Source organism: Doryrhamphus excisus, linkage group LG2 (genome assembly GCF_037039965.1).
Source record: "Doryrhamphus excisus strain RoL-2023G ecotype Guam linkage group LG2, RoL_Dexc_Guam_v1.1, whole genome shotgun sequence".
Lineage (NCBI taxonomy): Eukaryota > Metazoa > Chordata > Actinopteri > Syngnathiformes > Syngnathidae > Doryrhamphus > Doryrhamphus excisus.
The window spans coordinates 10,561,113-10,580,607 of record NC_136358.1 but is presented as its reverse complement, the minus strand read 5'-3'; the positions used below and the strand labels follow the sequence as shown (position 1 = coordinate 10,580,607).

Genomic DNA, 19,495 nt, shown 5'->3' with positions numbered 1-19,495 from the left:
CCCACAGCATGATGCTGCCACCACCATGCTTCACTGTAGGGATGGTATTGGCCTGGTGATGAGCAGTGCCTGGTTTCCTCCAAACATGGCGCCTGGCATTCACACCAAAGAGTTCAATCTTTGTCTCATCAGACCAGAGAATTTTGTTTCTCATGGTCTGAGAGTCATTCAGGTGCTTTTTGGCAAATTCCAGACGGGCTGCCATGTTCCTTTTACTAAGGAGTGGCTTTCATCTGGCCACTCTACCATACAGGCCTGATTGGTGGATTGCTGCAGAGATGGTTGTCCTTCTGGAAGGCTCTCCTCTCTCCACAGAGGAACGCTGGAGCTCTGACAGAGTGACCATCGGGGCCTTGGTCACCTCCCTGACTAAGGCCCTTCTTCCCCGATCGCTCAGTTTAGAAGGCCGGCCAGCTCTAGGAAGAGTCCTGGTGGTTCCAAACGTCTTCCATTTACGAATAATGAAGGCCACTGTGCTCATTGGGACCTTCAAAGCAGCAGAAATGTTTCTGTATCCTTCCCCAGATTTGTGCCTCAAGACAATCCTGTCTCGCAGGTCTACAGACAGTTCTTTTGACTTCATGCTTGGTGTTTGTGCTCTGACATGCACAGTCAACTGTGGGACCTTATATAGACAGTTATTATATTTCCAAATCATGTCCAATCAACTGAATTTACTGCAGGTGGACTCCAATTAAGCTGTAGAAAGATCTCAAGGATGATCAGTGGAAAAAACTGTTTTTTCCACAATTTTGAGCTTCATGGCAAAGGCTGTGAATACTTATGTAAATGTGATTTTTTTGTTTTCTATTTTTAATAAATTCAAAACATTGTCATAATGGAGTATTTTGTGTAGAATTTTGATTTTTAGGCAATAATAATAACAGCCATAACCTGATGGATGGCTGAACCAAAAACTACTAAAATATTGTAGGTTGGCTATATTGTGTTGTTCCAAGCTGCTGTTCCAAGTGTAAGCTATAGAGGGCAGTCAGGTTCAGCATGCTGGTTAGAGCAAAGCGTTTGGAGGAAAAAGGCTAGAATAAGAGATGGAGGAAGTGTTGAGGAGTGTTCATGCCGTGACGAGAGTCAGTGTGCAAGACAGGAAGTGCTGTATGCTGCTGTTACAATAAATGGCCAACTTAATACAGCCATCCTGATATTCAGCCGCCATTACAATATCATTGTCAACATGACCCCCCCCCACACTCACTTAAAGGTCCCAATACCATTTAGAAGTGCATCCAATTCTCCACAAGTTCCCAAGCCTTACTTACTTAACCGTTTAAAGCCAATGTGAACGTTACACTGTCAACAGCCTTAACGTTAGCCAGCTAATGCTAACAGAGCTAACAGGAGAACGGCCAACCCCAGAAGTAAATAGCAACTAAATGATAGCTACTTTGATAAACGGACGGACAGACAGACAGTGGATTCTATGAACCCAAAGCATTGAAGGCTGTCCTTGCTGACCTTGAATGACCTGAGCTGCATTTTTGCTATTGGGCAGTGACCCCCCCGCCCCACTGCTGGCCATATGAACATCATCCCTTCTCCACTGCAGCTGAGACTAGGGGACAGGACACACCCTTCATGCACCCCAAAGACTAAACGCAAAAAAAGTCACAGCTCAAGTCCTCTGGCTGTCCAAAAGTGATCCTTTGCAGATGTTTAAGGGCTTGCACCATCAATTTCCTTTGTAGTCCCTGGACATTTAGACCTCTGAACCTGGCACCCTTGTGCATGCTTCAGAGGGACCATGGTGAGTTGTCTCTTCTTGGGTAAATACATGTGATGGCCTTCTCCAGAAGGTGAAAGGATGGATAGAGACGCTACACCACTTTTCCCTGTATTGGTGTCTTTGTGTGTGTGTGTGAAAGGCCTTTGTTGTTGCTGTTGGCTGATTAGTATGCAGAAAGGAAGCTGATTTGCATAATTAAGTGAAAAAGCAACAAAGTTGGTTAGTTTATTGAGTTTAATGGTGCGCCGCTTCCAGTACAGTTATTCCAAGTGAAAAGGTCATCATTCCAACTGACTTTGACGTGTACTGTTCAAGAAAACCCACAGCAGAGACGCGTACAATTCAAGAGGTTTAGTGCGGGCTACGCTGCCGCAATGAGCAACTACATTGTTAATTGCCACACTGGTGTACAAAAAAAGGCAAAGGAGGCAAGTGGCGCTCATCTCCGGAGGCTCCAGTTCACACAGAAAACATCTCCAGTGTGATGTTCATGTATATAGTGTACAAGTATACATACATCCCATAGTAAGGCATCGTCTGTGAAAGTCATTTCCTGTTATTGTCATGTAGAAAATAGAATATAAAAATACATGAGAAAGTGGTTACAGGTGTTAACATACTCCACGATGTTTTGTTTTGGCAAGGCCTCTGGCAGGCTGCTGTTGCACGTGGGGTACACAATGCAAGTCACAACAAACACACACACACACACACACAATAGAACAGTGTTCCACCCTCACACATGGATAAAAGGCGTTATGGATCAGTGTGGCCTGCTTTATTCATACTGTTGGCACTTACAGTCCACTGGGTTGAAGAAGTCAGCACACAGGGAAAAAAGGCACTTTTTCACGTCAAACAGGCGCTGGCATTTAAACCCTTTTGCCTTTTTTGGATTTCACATTTTTTCCCACTGAGAGACGATGTGCTTTGGTGTTTGACTTGACACTCCAAGCTAGCACAAGTAAGGCACTCTTCCTAAGGAAAAGGAGGATGGTTCCCGGGCCTTGAAGGACACGAGAAAGTCCTTCTACAGGTGGTCCTCGGGAACGCCCTGTCCTACCACGGCCAGTCGCAACCTAAATCAGCCTCACATCTCACACTGAACAGAGCGTATGAAGGACATCAATACAGACGCATTTCTACTACACTGCTTAGTTATTACTGTCACTTTCATAGCAGCAGATCCTTTAACAAGCTCAAGGACGAAGAGTACACTTCAGGTTGCTGGTGTTGTTTTGATTGAGAGTGTAGCTGTGCTTGAACTGCATGTTGCGTATTCTTCCACTGGAACTAGTTCTCCAGCTGCTATCGTGTCTGGGACCAAAATTAACTCTCAGACCATGTTGAGAACCTTGGAACGTATACCGAGGACCACCCGTAATCTTCGTACTCCTCTCTGTTTGCATCCATTCCAATACATTTTCATCGAGGGTGTCCAAACATTTGTGGAGAACCTGAAGGAAGCCAGCTCATCTTAGTTTTGAATGAATGAAGATGAACATCTCATGAAGATGAACATCTCAAAAGTCATGCCAATTAATCCTTCACCATGATTAATCTGATTAAATCTTGATGCACTTAAACCATCAGAAAATGATCCAAACCCCCCAAATGTTTGCTCATGGCACATGTAGATGCGTGTGTATATATTTATATGTAGATTTCAAAATAATATTTCAGGAAAATTAATTCTAATTCATTTGATTCCAAATCACGTGACAGCACTGCCATCATGAATCATATTAATGAAGGTCCTTTTACGGCCATTGGAAATACTTTGGACACCCTGGATGTAGCGGCATGGGAGAAGGTTGCTATGATCTGTGATATGCTGAGATAGTGTGCAGGATGAGTGATCTTTAGTAGCAATTATTGCCGATGGACTCAGGAGGGACAGCGCCCCCCGCTGCCAGTACAATGTGAGAGGAAGGCACGTTGGCTAAAGGTGGGGGCTCGTCCATGGGCGCGGTCCCCGCCGGGTTATGGCCGCCGTAGCTGCCGTCCGCTGGTTAGACAGAAGCAGTTGCGTCGCTCCCAGCGCCGGCCTCTGGTTGGCTGAGCCGGCAGGTAAGGAGGGAGGGGGCGCTTGGCCGGTGAGCGTGCCAGCAGGGCGGAGATGGGTGGGGTCATCAGTGGGTGGAAAGGTCAGAAGGTCAGGGGGTCATGGGTTAGTTGCCGTGGCAGCTAGAGTTAGACGGACACGAACGAGACGGACCAGGAAAGGAGGCCAAGTGACGAGGGCAAACACAGAAGGGGACATGAAAAGGAAAAGAACAACAAAAAGATAGAAGAGAGATTAGTGTCGGCTAGTGGCGTCAGGATGACAACAAGACAGATCCTATCGCGGGTCAAGCTGCGGCGGGTGGTCGGCGGCAGCGCCCATCCCGTCGCAGCACGGCCGCGTCTACCGTGACGCTACTCATGCTAGCTGGGCTACGTCCAGCAGACAAGACAGCGAAACCATGAGACAGGAGGAGATAGCATGGTTTCATGTGGGTGAGAGCATGACCCCAGGCCTCCTACGGACTACCCTTTACGTATTAGGAGAGCGGCGGAGGGCTACTGTAAGCAGAGAGGTGCCACGAGAGGTTAAAAGATGCTTGTTTTAGAAATAGACAATCCAACTAGAAGAATTTGGAGTCTTTAGGTTGTCTTTGGAGATGTCTTTTTTCCTGGTCTTTATTGCCTTTTAGTGTTTTGTTGTCCATTATGTACAACAGGAGCACCACTGCTCACACACATACAATATTGCATCTAGCTAAACCATTTCTATTGCATTGAGAGTTCAAAAAGAACACACAAACACACAAAAGAGCAACAACAGCGCCTTCCAGGAACACTAGGAGCTAAACACTCGCAATACATGGAGACACGTAATCTATAAAAAGCATATTGTAAAAATAAAAATGTACAAACTAAAAAAACCCAAAACAAACTATTTTGTTCCATTAGCTTGGTATGAGCATACTTATATACAAATGTTGTTTTGCAGCTAAAAACATGGCAACAGCACCACTCTGGCTAGGAAATATATGAAAGTGGATGTAAACAGTCCCAACAATAAAGTCCAGTGGCCGCTGATAGAAGACCATAAACACTATTTCATACAGAAGACTTCAGTAGTTATCACACGCTGTTTTTTTAATCGCATTTTAAGTGGCATGGCGTTGTCGGGCGGGAAGTGGGACCAACTGCTGGAATGGGCAGAAATGAAAGTTCCTACAGGAAAACAACCTTTCAAGAAAACTACTTCTGAGCGAGGAGTCCACAAGTCACAAGGATTGGAATCACATAAAGAATCATTGAGAGCGCCCCCCCGGTTTATCCAACCCCCGACGACATGGCTCCTCCCCCAAACAACAAAACACTGATTTCACATTTAACGCCGAGTGCGATACTTCTCTTTCGGCATGCCGTGTTAACACACACGTAAACTGGTCCCTTAGTCTGCACACACACACACACACACACATAAAGTGTCTGGTGAGCTAACTAACCTCTGTCTGTGGTCACTACCCTTTGGTAAGGATGGATTCTCTTGTCGTGGCGGCGTACCTTAGTGGTCATGGCACCTGCTAACAGCGCCATGACGTTGCCAAAACAGAACACAGAAGGTTACTCATCAGAAAGACATCACACAGTCCAACACGGCTGAGGCCAGGAGCAAACTGTGGCTGCGGGGTAGTAAGGCGGGGTTGGGGTGGGGGGTGGGGGGTGAAAGTTAAAGTCAAACATCAGCGCGTCCAAAGAGGACCCAATCTTGTTGCGTCGCGGTCTTCTGTTCTCTAGAGGACAGACGTACCAACGTGCTACGTTCACGTAACTAAAGCATGACTGATAGCTTAGCAAAATCAAAACTTGTAAGATGAAATCACAAACCGCGGCACTAAAACATCTAAAGGTTGGCTGAAAAAGGTGTTAAAATTACAAGTGGAACTATCTCACATGTTGAAACAAAGAAAAGGGTTAATGAAGGCGTCACACCACCACGCTAGTCTGCTAATACAACATCGGGAAAGCAAACGGAAGCCATGGACACTCGACTCCAGCGCAAAGAATCTGTCGTCCTGAATTGTGAGAGAGCTTTGAGCGCTTTGCCCAGTATTCAGAAAGGATGGGGGGTGGGGGTGAGGGGGTGTTGTGCTGGGGAAAGGGGGGGGGGGTTCTCTGCAAGCCAGTCCTTGTGTGCTAAGATGGATAGCTAATCGCTTAGCCTTTGGTTGGGAAAGCCATACCTGCGAAAACACAGGACGAAGGGACTATTAGCCCAAGGATGAGCCTCAGCGTGCGGGGTCACATGCTGCAGGATGCATTACGAGAGCTGGATAAACCCACTCGCAAAAAGCTAACCTGAACGTCAGCTTTACAGACGTCATGGGCTGTTTATCCAAGGGAAGGCCATGAGCCATCCAGTAGACTTTAAAAGATGGGAGCCGAGTATCCAGGTCTCCTAATACATCCATTGTCCATGTAGGAAGGTGATGACGTGTTGCGTGTATTTACCTAATACTCCAGTCGAGTCGATGGGGTATTCCAAAATGGAGGGCGTGAGTGTGTAGGGATATTCGTAGGGCGTGTAGATGATCCCCGACTCGGGTCCTTGCTGCACCAGAGCAGGGTGCGGGTTGGCGCCCGGCACCAGGGCAGAGCTCTGGATCTGGCGAATTAGGGGCATGATAGTGGGCGTGGTCACAGGGGCTGGGTTGCGCAAGGTGGGCGGCAGTACCGGCGTCGGACCGGTGATGATGCGAGGGGCCTGTGGGGTGGCCAGTGGGAAGCCAGCGGTGGCTGTGAGACACACACAGACAGACAACGTTTGTGTCTGGACACGCCCACACAATAGCCAGCGGACGAGGAGGGACAGACACTCTATTTTACCAGGGACAGAGGCATTGTTTGTGCATACAGTGGCCGCCTGTGCAAAGTCACCCCCCAGCCCCCGTGTCATCCTTACGTGTCTTGACATTGGCGTCTCTGTAGGTTCCATTGAGGATGGCCAACTCCATCAACTGCATTTTCTTCAAGTTGTCCTCGCCTTCAGCCTACACAAAAAAGTATTATGTTGGTATACGAACATACAGTATATGTTTTATATACAGACAGGTAGACTTTTAAATATGTTGACAGGGATTTCAAAAATGGAAATGTTAAAAAAATACAAAAAAAACTTCTTATTTCTGATGTTTTTCAAGTAATTTGAAGAATTCAAAATACTTATATTAATAACTTTTAACTCCTTGGTATTGGAAAATGAGCTCATTTCGGTCAATTGATTTACAGTGATATCAGCAATTGGGGGCAAATCAAAGCAATTGACAATATAGACTCATAAGCATCCATCCATCCACACATCCATCCATCCATCCATGCATCCATCCATCCATCCATCCATCATCCATTCATGCATCCATCCAAATCCACCCATCTATGCATCCATCCATTTATCCATCCACCCACCCACCCACGCTGTCCATGCATTCATCATCCACCCACCCATCCATCCATCCATCCATCCATCCATCTCTGAGGTAAATTAATTAGTACTATATTACAGTCATTTTCGTTGTCCACTATAACACAGAGCTAAGATGTCAATGTTGTTTTCAGATAGCTTAGTTGGCATCTTTAACGTACAAAACATTTGCCTAGCTATTTCAGCCAATTGAAGGCTTGAAGAAAGCCATATCCGGAAAAGGTACGCTAACAAAAGAGGCCACGAGGAGATATGCACAATATTAGCAGCAAGTTAGACTACTGAGCTGGTTTAGGTTTTAAAACTACTAGCCTAGCATAGATAGCGTACATTTGTTCTGCAAGTGGTGGTGTTGTCGGGGACGATGAGACGGCACCAACGCCACCACCGCCACGTCTGTATTCAGTGTCCAACATGCTGGTTGCGCCTTAGCCTTAGGTTTCCGCTCGTTGAGAGTCTGGACTGATTTACTGTTTCAAATCAAAGAGGTTGGGGTTAAGCTAACACGTATCATTAGCCGTGCCCTTTGCACATGTGCACCAACATAGAATGAACAGGTGCTCAGGGCTCCTGAACGTACACGTCTTCCACCCTTAACCTTTTGGACTACCGAGCCATAGAATTCCCCCCCTGCCGTCTTTTCACTCTGTCCCCATTGTAGCAAATAATGCCAAGGGAAAAGAGTCTTGGAATTGCACAATATGTGTGTGTAAATGTGTTCATCACGCCGGTGCACGGCTACGCGCACATGTGAACGGCAGGGGGGCGGGGATGTAGGTGGTGTCGGAGAATGTGAGAAATGCCGAGGAGTCCAATCAAAATGTCCTCTTGTGTGTTGAGAAAAAAGGAATATTGTAGCCAGTAGCTGGGAATGAAGTGAGTTGTGAACGAGTGAAAGGAGTGATGGAGTGGGGAGGACGAGTGAACAGACTCTCCATTCATTCCCTCAGCCTTTCAAACAACCCAGGGTTACCATGGAAACCCCTTTATGCGTGTTCCCTAATTACCCTAACCCCTTACACACACACACACACACACAAACTTACTTTTGGGCTGACAATCCCCTTCCCCCTTCCATGCATACCAAAACGCTGAACTCTCATCCAGTCACACAGTCTTTTTTTCCTGTCTTCCATCGGTCCCATCCACATGCTGTGATACTCACGGCGGGGACGAGGAGTTTCTTGACCTCTGTGATGGCCCGCTGCAGCTTGATCTTGGCCCGGTTGTGCGTGTCCTCCACAGTTATCAGGACGTGGAGGTCCTCGCTCAGGTGCTCCCAGTTGGGCTTGCCTCGGTTCATCTCTTCCTGGAGCACAACAAGGCACAACAAGGTTGACAGAGTCTTCCCATTCCGCACACACCTACACAAGCCTCAAGGTCGTGTAATGTGACTCCGGGGTCGTTATGAAACCGATACAATAACCTTGGTGTTCCTCTGGGTTTGGTACTCTCATTCTTTCTTTTTGGTCTAAATCGTGAAACTTTCCCGCAACTTGCTGACAAGTCACAGTTGTTGCAAAAGACTTCCTGCTTCTCTCTGGTCCAGTGCTACAATCAGAACTCATCTGACCTTTCTACCATTTGGATGTCATGGTGGGGTCATGTGACATGTGACTTGTTGGTGCAAAAGCTGAACTACTGCGCAAGCATCTTGTCACAAGAAGAACAAAATGTTTTTTTTAATACCGTGTAACGTTGTCAGGTTACTATGTAAATGATCAGTAGGAGTCAGCGTTTGTGGTCACCATGTCACCAGGCTCAGAATGTGTCAGACCTGTCATACTCTTCCTCATCTCTCCAAAACACCCAGCCATCATCATCATCATCACTTAAAGTGCCATCTTGAACAGCGCTGCTGTCTCAACTGCGAGCGTTGCTTTTATGGTTTATGCTTCTCTCCTTTCTTCACAAGTAAGGAACGTTTGATGCTAGCTGAGAGTCAACTTATGAAACCGTCCAATGTCTGGGTGGACACATGTTGGGGTGGGGAGGCCTCGTCTGTGAATGTTTTGTCAAGTGAGATGTATCGTTATGGAGAGCACTAAAAGTCAACATCTTTCTCTCGCCCTCCTCCCACTGCCCCCCACTGGGTCTCTGTTTTCCTTCCTCTCTGTCTCTGTGTGTGTCTCCCTCTCAGGGCGTGCGGGGTAGGGAATGTTCCACACACAGAAAGACAGAGAAAGAGGGAGGGAGGATGGGGTTAGAGGTGCTGGGGGGGCGTTGGGATGGAATGCTGGACTTGCTCCACCTGCCGTTTGGAAAGCTGGAGACCAGTCTGTCCAACAGGAGGAGACACCAGGGGAGACGCAGGAAAGACAGATGGACACAACAGCGGGACAAGAACACACTAAATGGAAACACATTGTTCCTGGTACATACACGAACACAGACACACACACATACATACATCATACATACACACAGTACACACAGTACGGAGAAGGAAGAGTAGAAGAGGTGTCTGCTGTGGACCAGGAAGTAGCAAAGATTGGTAAAGAGGAAGTGAGAAGAGCATTAAAAAGAATGAAGAGTGGGAAGGCACTTGGTATTGGTATACCTGTGGAGGTATGGAAGTGCCTAGGAGAGGTAGACTTCCTGACTGGGTTGTTCAATAGGATCTTAGGTAGTGAGAAGATGCCTCAGGAATTGAGCAGAAGTGTGTTGGTGCCCATTTTCAAGAACAAGGGTGATGTGCAGAGCTGTGGCCACTACAGACGTATAAAGCTAATGAAGTTATGGGAAAGAGTACTTGAAGCTAGACTAAGGGCAGAAGTCAGCATCTGTGAGCAGCAGTATGGTTTCATGTCAAAGATGCAGTATTTGCTTAAATAATGTTCATAGAGAAGTACAGAGAAGGTCAGAGGGAGCTGCATTGTGTCTTTGTAGATCTGGAGAAAGCCTATGACAGGGTGCCTAGAGAGGAACTGTGGTATTGTATGAGGAAGTCTGGAGTGACAGAGAAGTATGTTCAAGTGGTGCAGGACATGTATGAGGACTGGAAGACAGTGGTAAGGTGTGACAGAAGAGTTCAAGGTGGAGGTGGGACTGCATCAGGGATCAGCTCTGAGCCCCTTCTTGTTTGCTATGGTGATGGACAGGCTGACAGATGAGGTTAGACAAGAATCTCCATGGACTATGATGTTTGCAGATGACATTGGGATTTGTAGTGAGAGTAGGGAACAAGTGGAGGAGATGCTAGAAGAGTGGATGTTTGCCCTGGAAAGGAGAGGAATGAACAGCAAGATGGAGTATATTTGTGTGAATGAGAGGGACCCAAGTGGAAGAGTGAGGTTACAGGGAGAAAAGATACAGAAGGTGGCGAATTTTAAGTACTTGGGGTCAACAGTCCATAACAATGGAGATTGTGGAGGTGGTGAAAAAAAAGGAGGTGAAAAAGAAGCCTGGAGCCACAAAACATTTCTTCTCGAAGAAACAGAAGTACAGTGAGTGTGCATGTGTAAGGGATGCCAACCTGTGGGGTTATCATGCTATCACCTTTTCATCTTTGTCGATTGACAGCCTGTTTCTTTTAGCTGGCCACCAATGGTTGGGATGAGATCACATGCTGAGCCAATTAGGAGTCTCCCACCCTTTTGGCGGGCAGGAAAATATGGAAGGAATTTTGGGGTATCAAAGTAGTTCAGATAAAAAAGGACCAGTTGATGGAGTACTCTTGCTAGTATTGGAGATAAACTTAGATAAATGTAGGTGTCAATCACTGTAAACTTACCTGATTTGTTTAGTCTGGCGTGAACAAGTTCCCATGCTGCTCTTTTTTAATTGATCTCTCATTTATTTTTGAGAGAACTGAATAGCATCCTGTCGGCTCATCCTCATGCACATCCAATCAGCAGTCAGAACTCAGCCAGGATGCATTCATGGCCTCACACATAGTTTTTTTTTTAAGTCATTACAAAGACGTGCATTTTCCCCACTTGGGTGGATGGGTGGATGGATAGACGGATAGATGGATAGATGGATAGATGGATAGATGGATAGACGGATAGACGGATAGATAGATGGTCATTTTCTCTGTGAAATGTCCAGTAGTAGACGAAGTCGTTGACATTGTAAAAAAGGCTTCCTGTTAGATGGTGCTGAAAACAGGAAGTACAAACCCCGCTGGCTGGAGATGAATGTGAACTTGAAAAGCCAGGCTGTGAGTCCTGTGTATCATCTATAGAGACACCCTTAGCCCTCTAAGTCCTCACTTGTCGCTTTAATGCTACCCTTAAAGGACAAACATATGAGATTTAAGCCTTTGAAATGACATGGACAGTTGTTACAATGCTAATACTGTTACTGCTATTGCTTTAGCCACCTCCCAGCCTGGACACAATCTGGAGTGTGTATGTACACTAAAATGTACGCGGATGGTGCTCCTTTAAACAGTGATTCATGGAAGTCAATGTGACAATACATCGACAAAAGCACAGACTTAGTATCCATTGTTTCTGAAGCTAAATAACACTTTGCAACACTGGGGTGAGCTCTGCAGCCAATTACTGTGTGCCTTAGTTCGACTTCAATAAGCAATCCCTGTCACTAAGTAAATTCAAAGAAACATTCCTAACCAGTAGCAGGAGCATATACCTGTTTTCTTAGCATTTAGAACAGAATACTTTTGCTCCAATTAGCTAACAATCATAGGGAATTTCACAACTCTGTGAGGGAGTCCTGCAGTCAAAACTGTTCCCTAGTGTTACTTTAATGTGACTTTTTAGAATTGATTTCAGGAAATACTATAATAAAGACAAACTTTCCTGCAGCCGCGTCGTGTTTGTGTTAGCATTTAGACCCAGATACGGTCTAGTCACTAAAACTATTTCTGGGTGATACTTTAACAAGATGTTTTGTTAGCATTCACTGGCTAAGCTAATAACTCAAAGAAAATCAACACGTTAATCCTGGAGCCAAACTTTCCCTTATTGCTACTTTAATAAGCAACTGATTTCTTACACTGTGCAGCCTTGGTTAATGTCATGAATCCGTTCCAGAAAGTCCACCAAACCAAGACGAACTCTAACCAAAGCAAATGTTCCCATGGAAAATAATGCATTTCTGCTTCATCCATTCCAGACACCCAAAAAGGTTTACACAATTTTTTATAGACAATTTGTTTTGAGAATGGACAAGTGAACGTTTCACATTTGACAACCCCACATAACCATCAATGAAGAAAATGAAGACAACATAAAGACATTATTACCCTCACCCTCCTGCTGGCCACCCTCACCTTCCTGGCCATCATCACCCTCACCCTCCTGGCCACCCTCACCTTCCTGGCCAGCATCACTCTCACCCTCCTGGCCATCCTCACCCTCACGGCCACCCTCGCCTTCCTGGGTATCATCAACCTCACCTTCCTGGCCATCATCACTCTCACCTTCCTGGCTATCCTCACCCTCACCTTCCTGGCCATCATCACTCTCACCCTCCTAGCCATCCTCACCCTGCTGGCCACCCTCACCTTCCTGGCCATCCTCACCCTCCTGGCCACCCTCACCTTCCTGGCCAGCATCACTCTCACCCTCCTGGCCATCCTCACCCTCACGGCCACCCTCGCCTTCCTGGGTATCATCAACCTCACCTTCCTGGCCATCATCACTCTCACCTTCCTGGCTATCCTCACCCTCACCTTCCTGGCCATCATCACTCTCACCCTCCTAGCCATCCTCACCCTGCTGGCCACCCTCACCTTCCTGGCCATCCTCACCCTCCTGGCCACCCTCACCTTCCTGGCCATCATCACTCTCACCCTCCTGGCTATCTTCACCCTCACAGCCACCCTCACCTTCCTGGCCATCATCACTCTCACCCTCCTGGCCACCATCACCACTCTCACCCTCCTGGCTATCTTCACCCTCACAGCCACCCTCACCTTCCAGGCAATCATCACTCTCACCTTCCTGGCCAACTTCACCCTCACTCTCCTGGCCACCCTCACCTTCCTGGCCATAATCACTCTCACCCTCCTGGCTATCTTCACCCTCACAGCCACCATCACCTTCCTGGCCATCATCACTCTTACCCTCCTGGCCACCCTCACCTCCTGGCCAGCCTCACCCTCCTGGCCACCCTCACCCTGCTGGCCATCCTCACCCTCACCTTCCTGTCCAAACAACTGCCCAACAATTAGCATGCTATTAGCTAGCTAAACATCACCTGTCTATCATGTCATCAACCTTCATGATAGAGAAATGTTCTAGTTTTACACGCATAAACGATGCAGAGCAATGAAAATGATAAAGGAACATTCAAGCTTCCCAAAGACACATGTGGCGGCAAGATCAGCCGCTGCCACCTTCCTCTTTTTAAAGTCTTCAGTGACAGTGAAAGTAACTTCACTGTTTATTTGTCTATGCATTTCCATTTGACTATTGCTTGGTAAACTACAACTGTACAACTTTAAAAACATGTTTTGGCTTCCTTGAAGGGATGAATTACATTTAGGTCTTTTTTTTGGGAACGATTGATTTGCCTAAGCCCTGTGATTGGCTGGCAACCAGTCCAGGGTGTACCCCGCCTCTCGCACAAAGACAAAAGACAGCTGGGATAGGCTCCAGCACCCCCGCGACCCTCGTGAGGAAAAGCGGTAGAAAATGAATGAATGAATGATTTGCCTAATATCCACTTTGGTTAGAGTGGGATGTTCTGGAAGGAATGGATGATGCTAACCAAGGTTCCACTGCAATCGCATTTCATTATAAATCCATCCTACCATCTGTAAACATTCTGTTGTCAGAAGTCAATAACAGCCAGAACTATTCCTTACTACAAGGGATACCAAATGATTCCTTTCGAACAAGAAAAGCCATCATATTGTTATAGTAGCATTTAGCATGTTGATTGACGAGCTAGCCTTCTTGAATGCCTTCCTGCTGCTTTAAAAAGTAATTTATTTCAGAAAATGCAATAAAGAAGACAGGCAGACATTCCTACTGCCTATTTCAAGAGATGTAGCGCCACCCAAGAAAGATGTGGGCGTGGCGTACCTTCTTCTTGTCCCGCATGGATCCTTTCCCTCGCACCATGATCTTGCAGCCTGTCTCTGCTTCCAGTTGTTTGGCCGTCAGTCCTCGCGGGCCCAGGATCCTCCCGACAAAGTTAAACTGGGGACAAAGATGGCAGAAGACAGAAGAAGAAGAAGAACGGGTCACATATCACACGCCTTGGGTCCATTTGGGATCGGGGGGCGCTGCTGTGATGTGTTTGTGTTACTGGGAGGGACAGAAATAGATCATTATGGGGTGCTTGGCCACACTCGCTTAACCTTATCTGTCACTAAGACTGACTGATTAACAAGACAGCTGCCTGTGTGTGTGTGTCTACGTGTGTGAGTGTGTCTCTGTGTGTGTCTATGTGTGTGTCTACGTGCGTGTCTATCTGTGTGAGTGTGTTTTCCTCACCACTATTCTTTTGCCCGGCCTGGGTCGCTTCACATTGACCTTTGACTCACACCAACACACACACACACACACTAATAGAGGAAGCGCATGTCTAAATTTAACCTTGATCTCAAGCGTTAGCGCTCCATGTTAGTGCCCCCCCCCACTTCGACTGCTGTCATGTGAGTGAGGACAGCCTGTCATTGTATTCACTGATTGGCCAGCTGGGGGGTGATGCTGGGGGGACTGTTTACACAGAAAAAAATACTAAATCATGTGAGCCCTTCAATCTGGATCAACACAACTCATATTGAAGTACTTAACTGTACTTGGCATGGGCTGAGAGGATGTGCTGGATGCGCTTCATAGCCAAGCACTCCACTTTATATTTACACTTAATGCACCATAGAGACATTGGCTGGGGAATATCTATGTCATCTACATCTACGTAGCTGTTCAATACACTATCTATGTCATCGACTGCTACGTAGCTTTTAATACACTATCTATGTCATCTACAGCTACTTAGCTATTCAACATATGATCTATGTAATCAAAAGCTATGTAGCTATTCAACATACAATCTATGTCATCTACAGCTATGTTGCTATTCAATATACGATCTATGTCACCAACAGCTATGTAGCAATCCAATATGCAATCTATGTCATCTATAGCTACGTAGCTATCCAATATACTATTTATGTCATCTATAGCTATAGAGTATTTATATATCTCTATAGAAAAGAATGGTATAGAATATTAGCTATGGAATATGTATATGGTGTGTAGAGTCTATTCCAGGGTGCTGGAGAGAAGGGTATGACCGTTGGTCGAACCTCTGGTACAAGAGATCCAATGCGGTTTTCACAGGATTGGTGGCACACTACTACATGCCAGGTGAACGTTGGCCCCTGCCAAGTCTGCCCTTTGTCACCGATTCTGTTCACAATTTTCTACATTTCTAGGCGCAGCCAAGGCTTCGAGGGAGTCCAGTTCGGGGGCCTTAGGATCTTATCTCTGCTATTTGCAAATGATGTGGTCCTGATGGCCTCTTCAGGCTGCGACCTTCAGCGTTTACTGAGATGATTTGCATCTGAGTGTGAAGCTTCTGGGGTGAGACTCAGTACCTCCAAATCAGAGGTCATGGTTCTCAGTCAGAAAAGGGTGGAGTGCTCCCTCGGGGTTGGGAATGAGGTCCTGCCCCAGGAGGAGTTCAAGTATCTTGGGTTCTTGTTCACGAGTAAGGGAAGGTGGGAGCGCGTGGGCGACAGACAAATCGGCGCAGCGTCTGCAGTCATACAGAGAGCTGAGCCGGAAGGCCGACCGGTGCATCTGTGTTTCCACCCCCCCTATGGTCATGAGCTTTGGTTCGTGACCGAAAGAACGAGATCGCAGATACAAGCGGCTGAATTGAGTTTCCTCCGTAGGGTAGCTGGACTCACCCTAAGAGATACGGGGAGGAGCTCAGTCATCCGGGAGGGGCGGCAGACCTAGGACTTATGTCTCCCAGCTGGCCTGGGAACACCTTGCTGTCCTCCCGGGGGAGCTGGAGGAGGTGACCGGGAACTGGGAAGTCTGGGCTTCTGAGACTGAGATTGCTGTCCGCGTGACCCGGATAAGCGGAGGAAAATTGATGGATGGATATGTATATGCCGTATAGAATAGTTATTGAATATGTATATCATGAGTAGGTATGGAATATTATATATTATAATATATATATTATAATATTATATGCGTGGCTGAGGAGTGGATGAATAATGTCGAGCACTCCCAAAGCATATAAAGATATAAAGATATAAAGTCAATATTATTATTGTTATTATACCTATGAATAAGTAACTTTTAGGACAATTGTAGAGAAAATAAAAACTTTTTAAAGCTCACTTGTGTGTTTTCACTATGTGTAACATTGTATTCCCATTTGTTCAAAGTCGGGCTGAATAGCCATTTTTGGTCCCGTAAGACCACCAGCGTTGAAGCGTTGATGCTAATAACATAAAGCTAACGGGCATTGGAATATATCATCTTTTTGCCTAAAAATGGCATGAAGTGCAAGACAGCCCTTTTTTCAATGTGTGTCTCTCAGTGGGTGTGCTTTGCACACCCATGGTATACAGTCAAAACTCTAGAGACAGCATTTCATTGAATACAATGAAAGTACTTTTATGCAATCTGTGTGTCTCCTTTCAAATATAACGTCAAGCCAAACAGACTTTGGTGCAGAGAGACGATAAAAGGGACAACAGGCAAAAGTAAACAGTTGGGAGGGGTCGAAGGTCACACAGCGGACCCATGCACTCACATCAGGGTACTCTTTGACGGGCACGTAGAGCTTCTCCTGCAGCTGGGCCACGGGACCGACGGCCTCAGGCAGCTCCTCCATGTCTCGCCCATTAAACATGCCGCCGTTCACCGTGTCGTTGTACATGTCCTTGCGTACCCGCCCGATCTCTGCAGGACAAAAAGACAATATTAGGTCACGCGTCAGAGCCAAAAACTTTCCCTGGGATGGGCTGATGGACTGTCTGCGCCATTGCTACAGGGTGGACAGTCGCTAACAGACTTGACTCTGGTGACAACATGTTACAACCTTATGAGGCCAAACATGTTAGTTGTTAGCATTTGATGAAGGAGAGCCCCCATTCCAACCATGTCATGTTTGCTTAGGCTGCCTGATGACAATAATAACACACCACGGTGCCTTCAGGCACAGTATCATCTGACCCCAGCAGGCCTTGACCTCCACTGCAGCGATGGCATCACCCAGCACCCCTCAGAAAGACACAACTGCCACAGGAAAATGACAAGTATAAAATGCTAGCAAATTAGACTAATTTGACTAAAAGTGTGTGTGTGTGTGTGTGTGTGTGTCTGTGTGGCTGGCACCGCTGAGCCTCTCATGTCTGGGCGCTTGTCCACATAACTCAGGCCAGGCAGGACACTCAGACTACGGGCAGGGGCGTCACACTACGGTGTGTGTTTAGAAGAATGAGCAAGTGGGCCACAGAGGTCATCTGCTCTGACCTGGCCAGACTAGGACAGCGGTCACATGACATGGTGGCTGTCATATTATGGCCTATTGAAGCTTTAAATCAACCCAACGCACTGCACAGGCTTGTCGTTCCTGTGCAGGGATGGGCTGCATCACTCCCATAAGCCTGCGCATTAGCTCACTGGGAAAGACTAACAACTGTCTGTTTGTTCCCATCAGCAGCTCACTCACTGTGTGCGTGTCACAGACCCACTCAAAAAGGCTGACTCTATGACACAAAAACACAAATAACGCCTGCAATAGCACCAAACTTGACATCACATGTGACATTCCCCCACATTCGGCCCACCAGGCCTGCTTACCTTCATCCAGCAGCCGCTCCAGATGCGTGAAGATGCCGCTGAAGTTGGGCAGTGAACTCATCACCTTCCGGTCGTTCATCAGCTGCATTAAGTAGTCCGGGTTGGACTTGGGTCTCTCCTTCACCTCCGTCTCCCCGACCATGGCTGTGGAGTGTCCACACACACACACACACACACACACGCACACACGCACGCACACGCAAGCACACTAAGCGACCTGATGGAATTTAAATAAAAAAAAAAAACAAACCCCAAAAAACTTTTTGGAAAAAGTCTTCCGCCGAGCGCGTCTCTCAAGCGGCTTGTAATCTAGCCCAGTTCGGAATGATGCGAGCCCCTCCTCGTCCACTCTACTACTAAACTTTGGCAAAAAGTTCCTTTTTAGCGCTTATATCTTAGTCGTTGCAGCTCTGTTCGCTGTTGTCTCCTACAAGCGGAGAAGGAAGAAGTTGGTCCGGTGGGGAGGTGGACGGGCTGCTATCATATGATTACAGTAGTGGCTGAGCACGAGTGGGGCTCTGGGAAGAGAGCGCGCTGCGCGTCACCGCCAGCGGCTGAGGGGCTGGCTGGAGGCGCGTCCGCGACACCGCCCTCCACTGCCCTATGGCCGCCTCTGTCGGGTACGCGCATCCTCTCACTCACAACAATACACGGCGGTGTGGAGGTATGCACACCTGTTACTTCACCTCAGATGTCCCCTTGACCCAAATACACCCAATAGAGGGGTACATGGTATATTACCAGCTAAAGTTTGCTTGGTCTTGTTAGCTAGCTAGCTGCATAGCTAGCACCTGTGACAGGTCTTGCCAGCTACCTAATTGGTAGCTGTAGTGTATTGTAATATAAATATTGCTGCATGAATAGATATTTTCATAGTTAGTTTGAAACGCTAATAAAGAATGGCAAGCGGTGCCAAATCTAGCCAGTTGATCTGGTCTTGCTGGAACCTGGCATGAAAGCACATACAGCATTGCCCTCAACAGCGCCATCTTGTTTGTGACATTGAAAAAAAAACACAAAAAGAAGGCAGAGAAATAAGTTGATTTGTACTTCTAAAGCCTAATGGTCAATGATGACATCATCTTGATGGCAAGCTACCTCTATTGCTCTATTGCTGCATGGGAACATATGAGTCAGTGGTCATTTAGCAGTTAGTTAGCATTTAGTTAAATCCGTTAGACTGTGAAGATGTCAAGCAAGGCAGATATCCACAAGAGTTGGCTGGAAAGTACTTATTGTGTGAAAGAAAAGGATGAGGGATGGTGATGTGTTTCCTCTACAGGGATGGTGTGACAAGGTGGATACTGAACTAGTAAGCTGCTGTGAAGTGTGTGCTGGCTGGCTGGCTGACTGGCTGGAATGTCAGTGCTGAAGGAACAGATAGGTGCTAGAGTCTAAAGTTAACCTGCTGCAAATCTCTCGCACATACATAGGTGAGACAATATGTGTGTGGCCATGCGTGCCTTGACTTCATCTAGCTGCCGTCTCCACTAGTGGGTGTGTTTAGTAAGAATAAAGGTATGACAG

The 19,495-nt window shown here is 46.8% G+C and overlaps 2 protein-coding genes across 6 annotated transcripts in view; both read right to left on the bottom strand.

Annotated features, from left to right (window-relative positions):
• iqcb1 (IQ motif containing B1) overlaps window positions 1-19,495 on the bottom strand; it is a 110,431-nt gene that overhangs the window by 45,842 nt on the left and 45,094 nt on the right. The gene's annotated exons all lie outside the window — the stretch shown is intronic.
• On the bottom strand, window positions 1,962-18,500 carry qki2 (QKI, KH domain containing, RNA binding 2). 5 transcript variants are annotated; one of them, XM_058067338.2, is made up of 9 exons: window positions 17,969-18,500; window positions 16,917-17,065; window positions 14,216-14,332; window positions 8,383-8,526; window positions 6,699-6,786; window positions 6,248-6,532; window positions 5,980-6,003; window positions 5,242-5,316; window positions 1,962-3,928 (listed from the first exon to the last, which is right to left on the bottom strand). In XM_058067338.2, the coding sequence occupies exons 1-9, from the start codon at window positions 18,108-18,110 to the stop codon at window positions 3,906-3,908; spliced, it is 1,047 nt and encodes a 348-aa protein (XP_057923321.1). In that variant the 5' UTR covers window positions 18,111-18,500; the 3' UTR covers window positions 1,962-3,905. The 5 variants fall into 5 exon arrangements, with proteins under 5 accessions (XP_057923321.1, XP_057923320.1, XP_057923322.1 ...); XM_058067337.2 differs by having other exon boundaries at window positions 5,242-5,319; window positions 17,969-18,499; XM_058067339.2 differs by lacking the exon at window positions 5,980-6,003 and having other exon boundaries at window positions 5,242-5,319; window positions 17,969-18,498.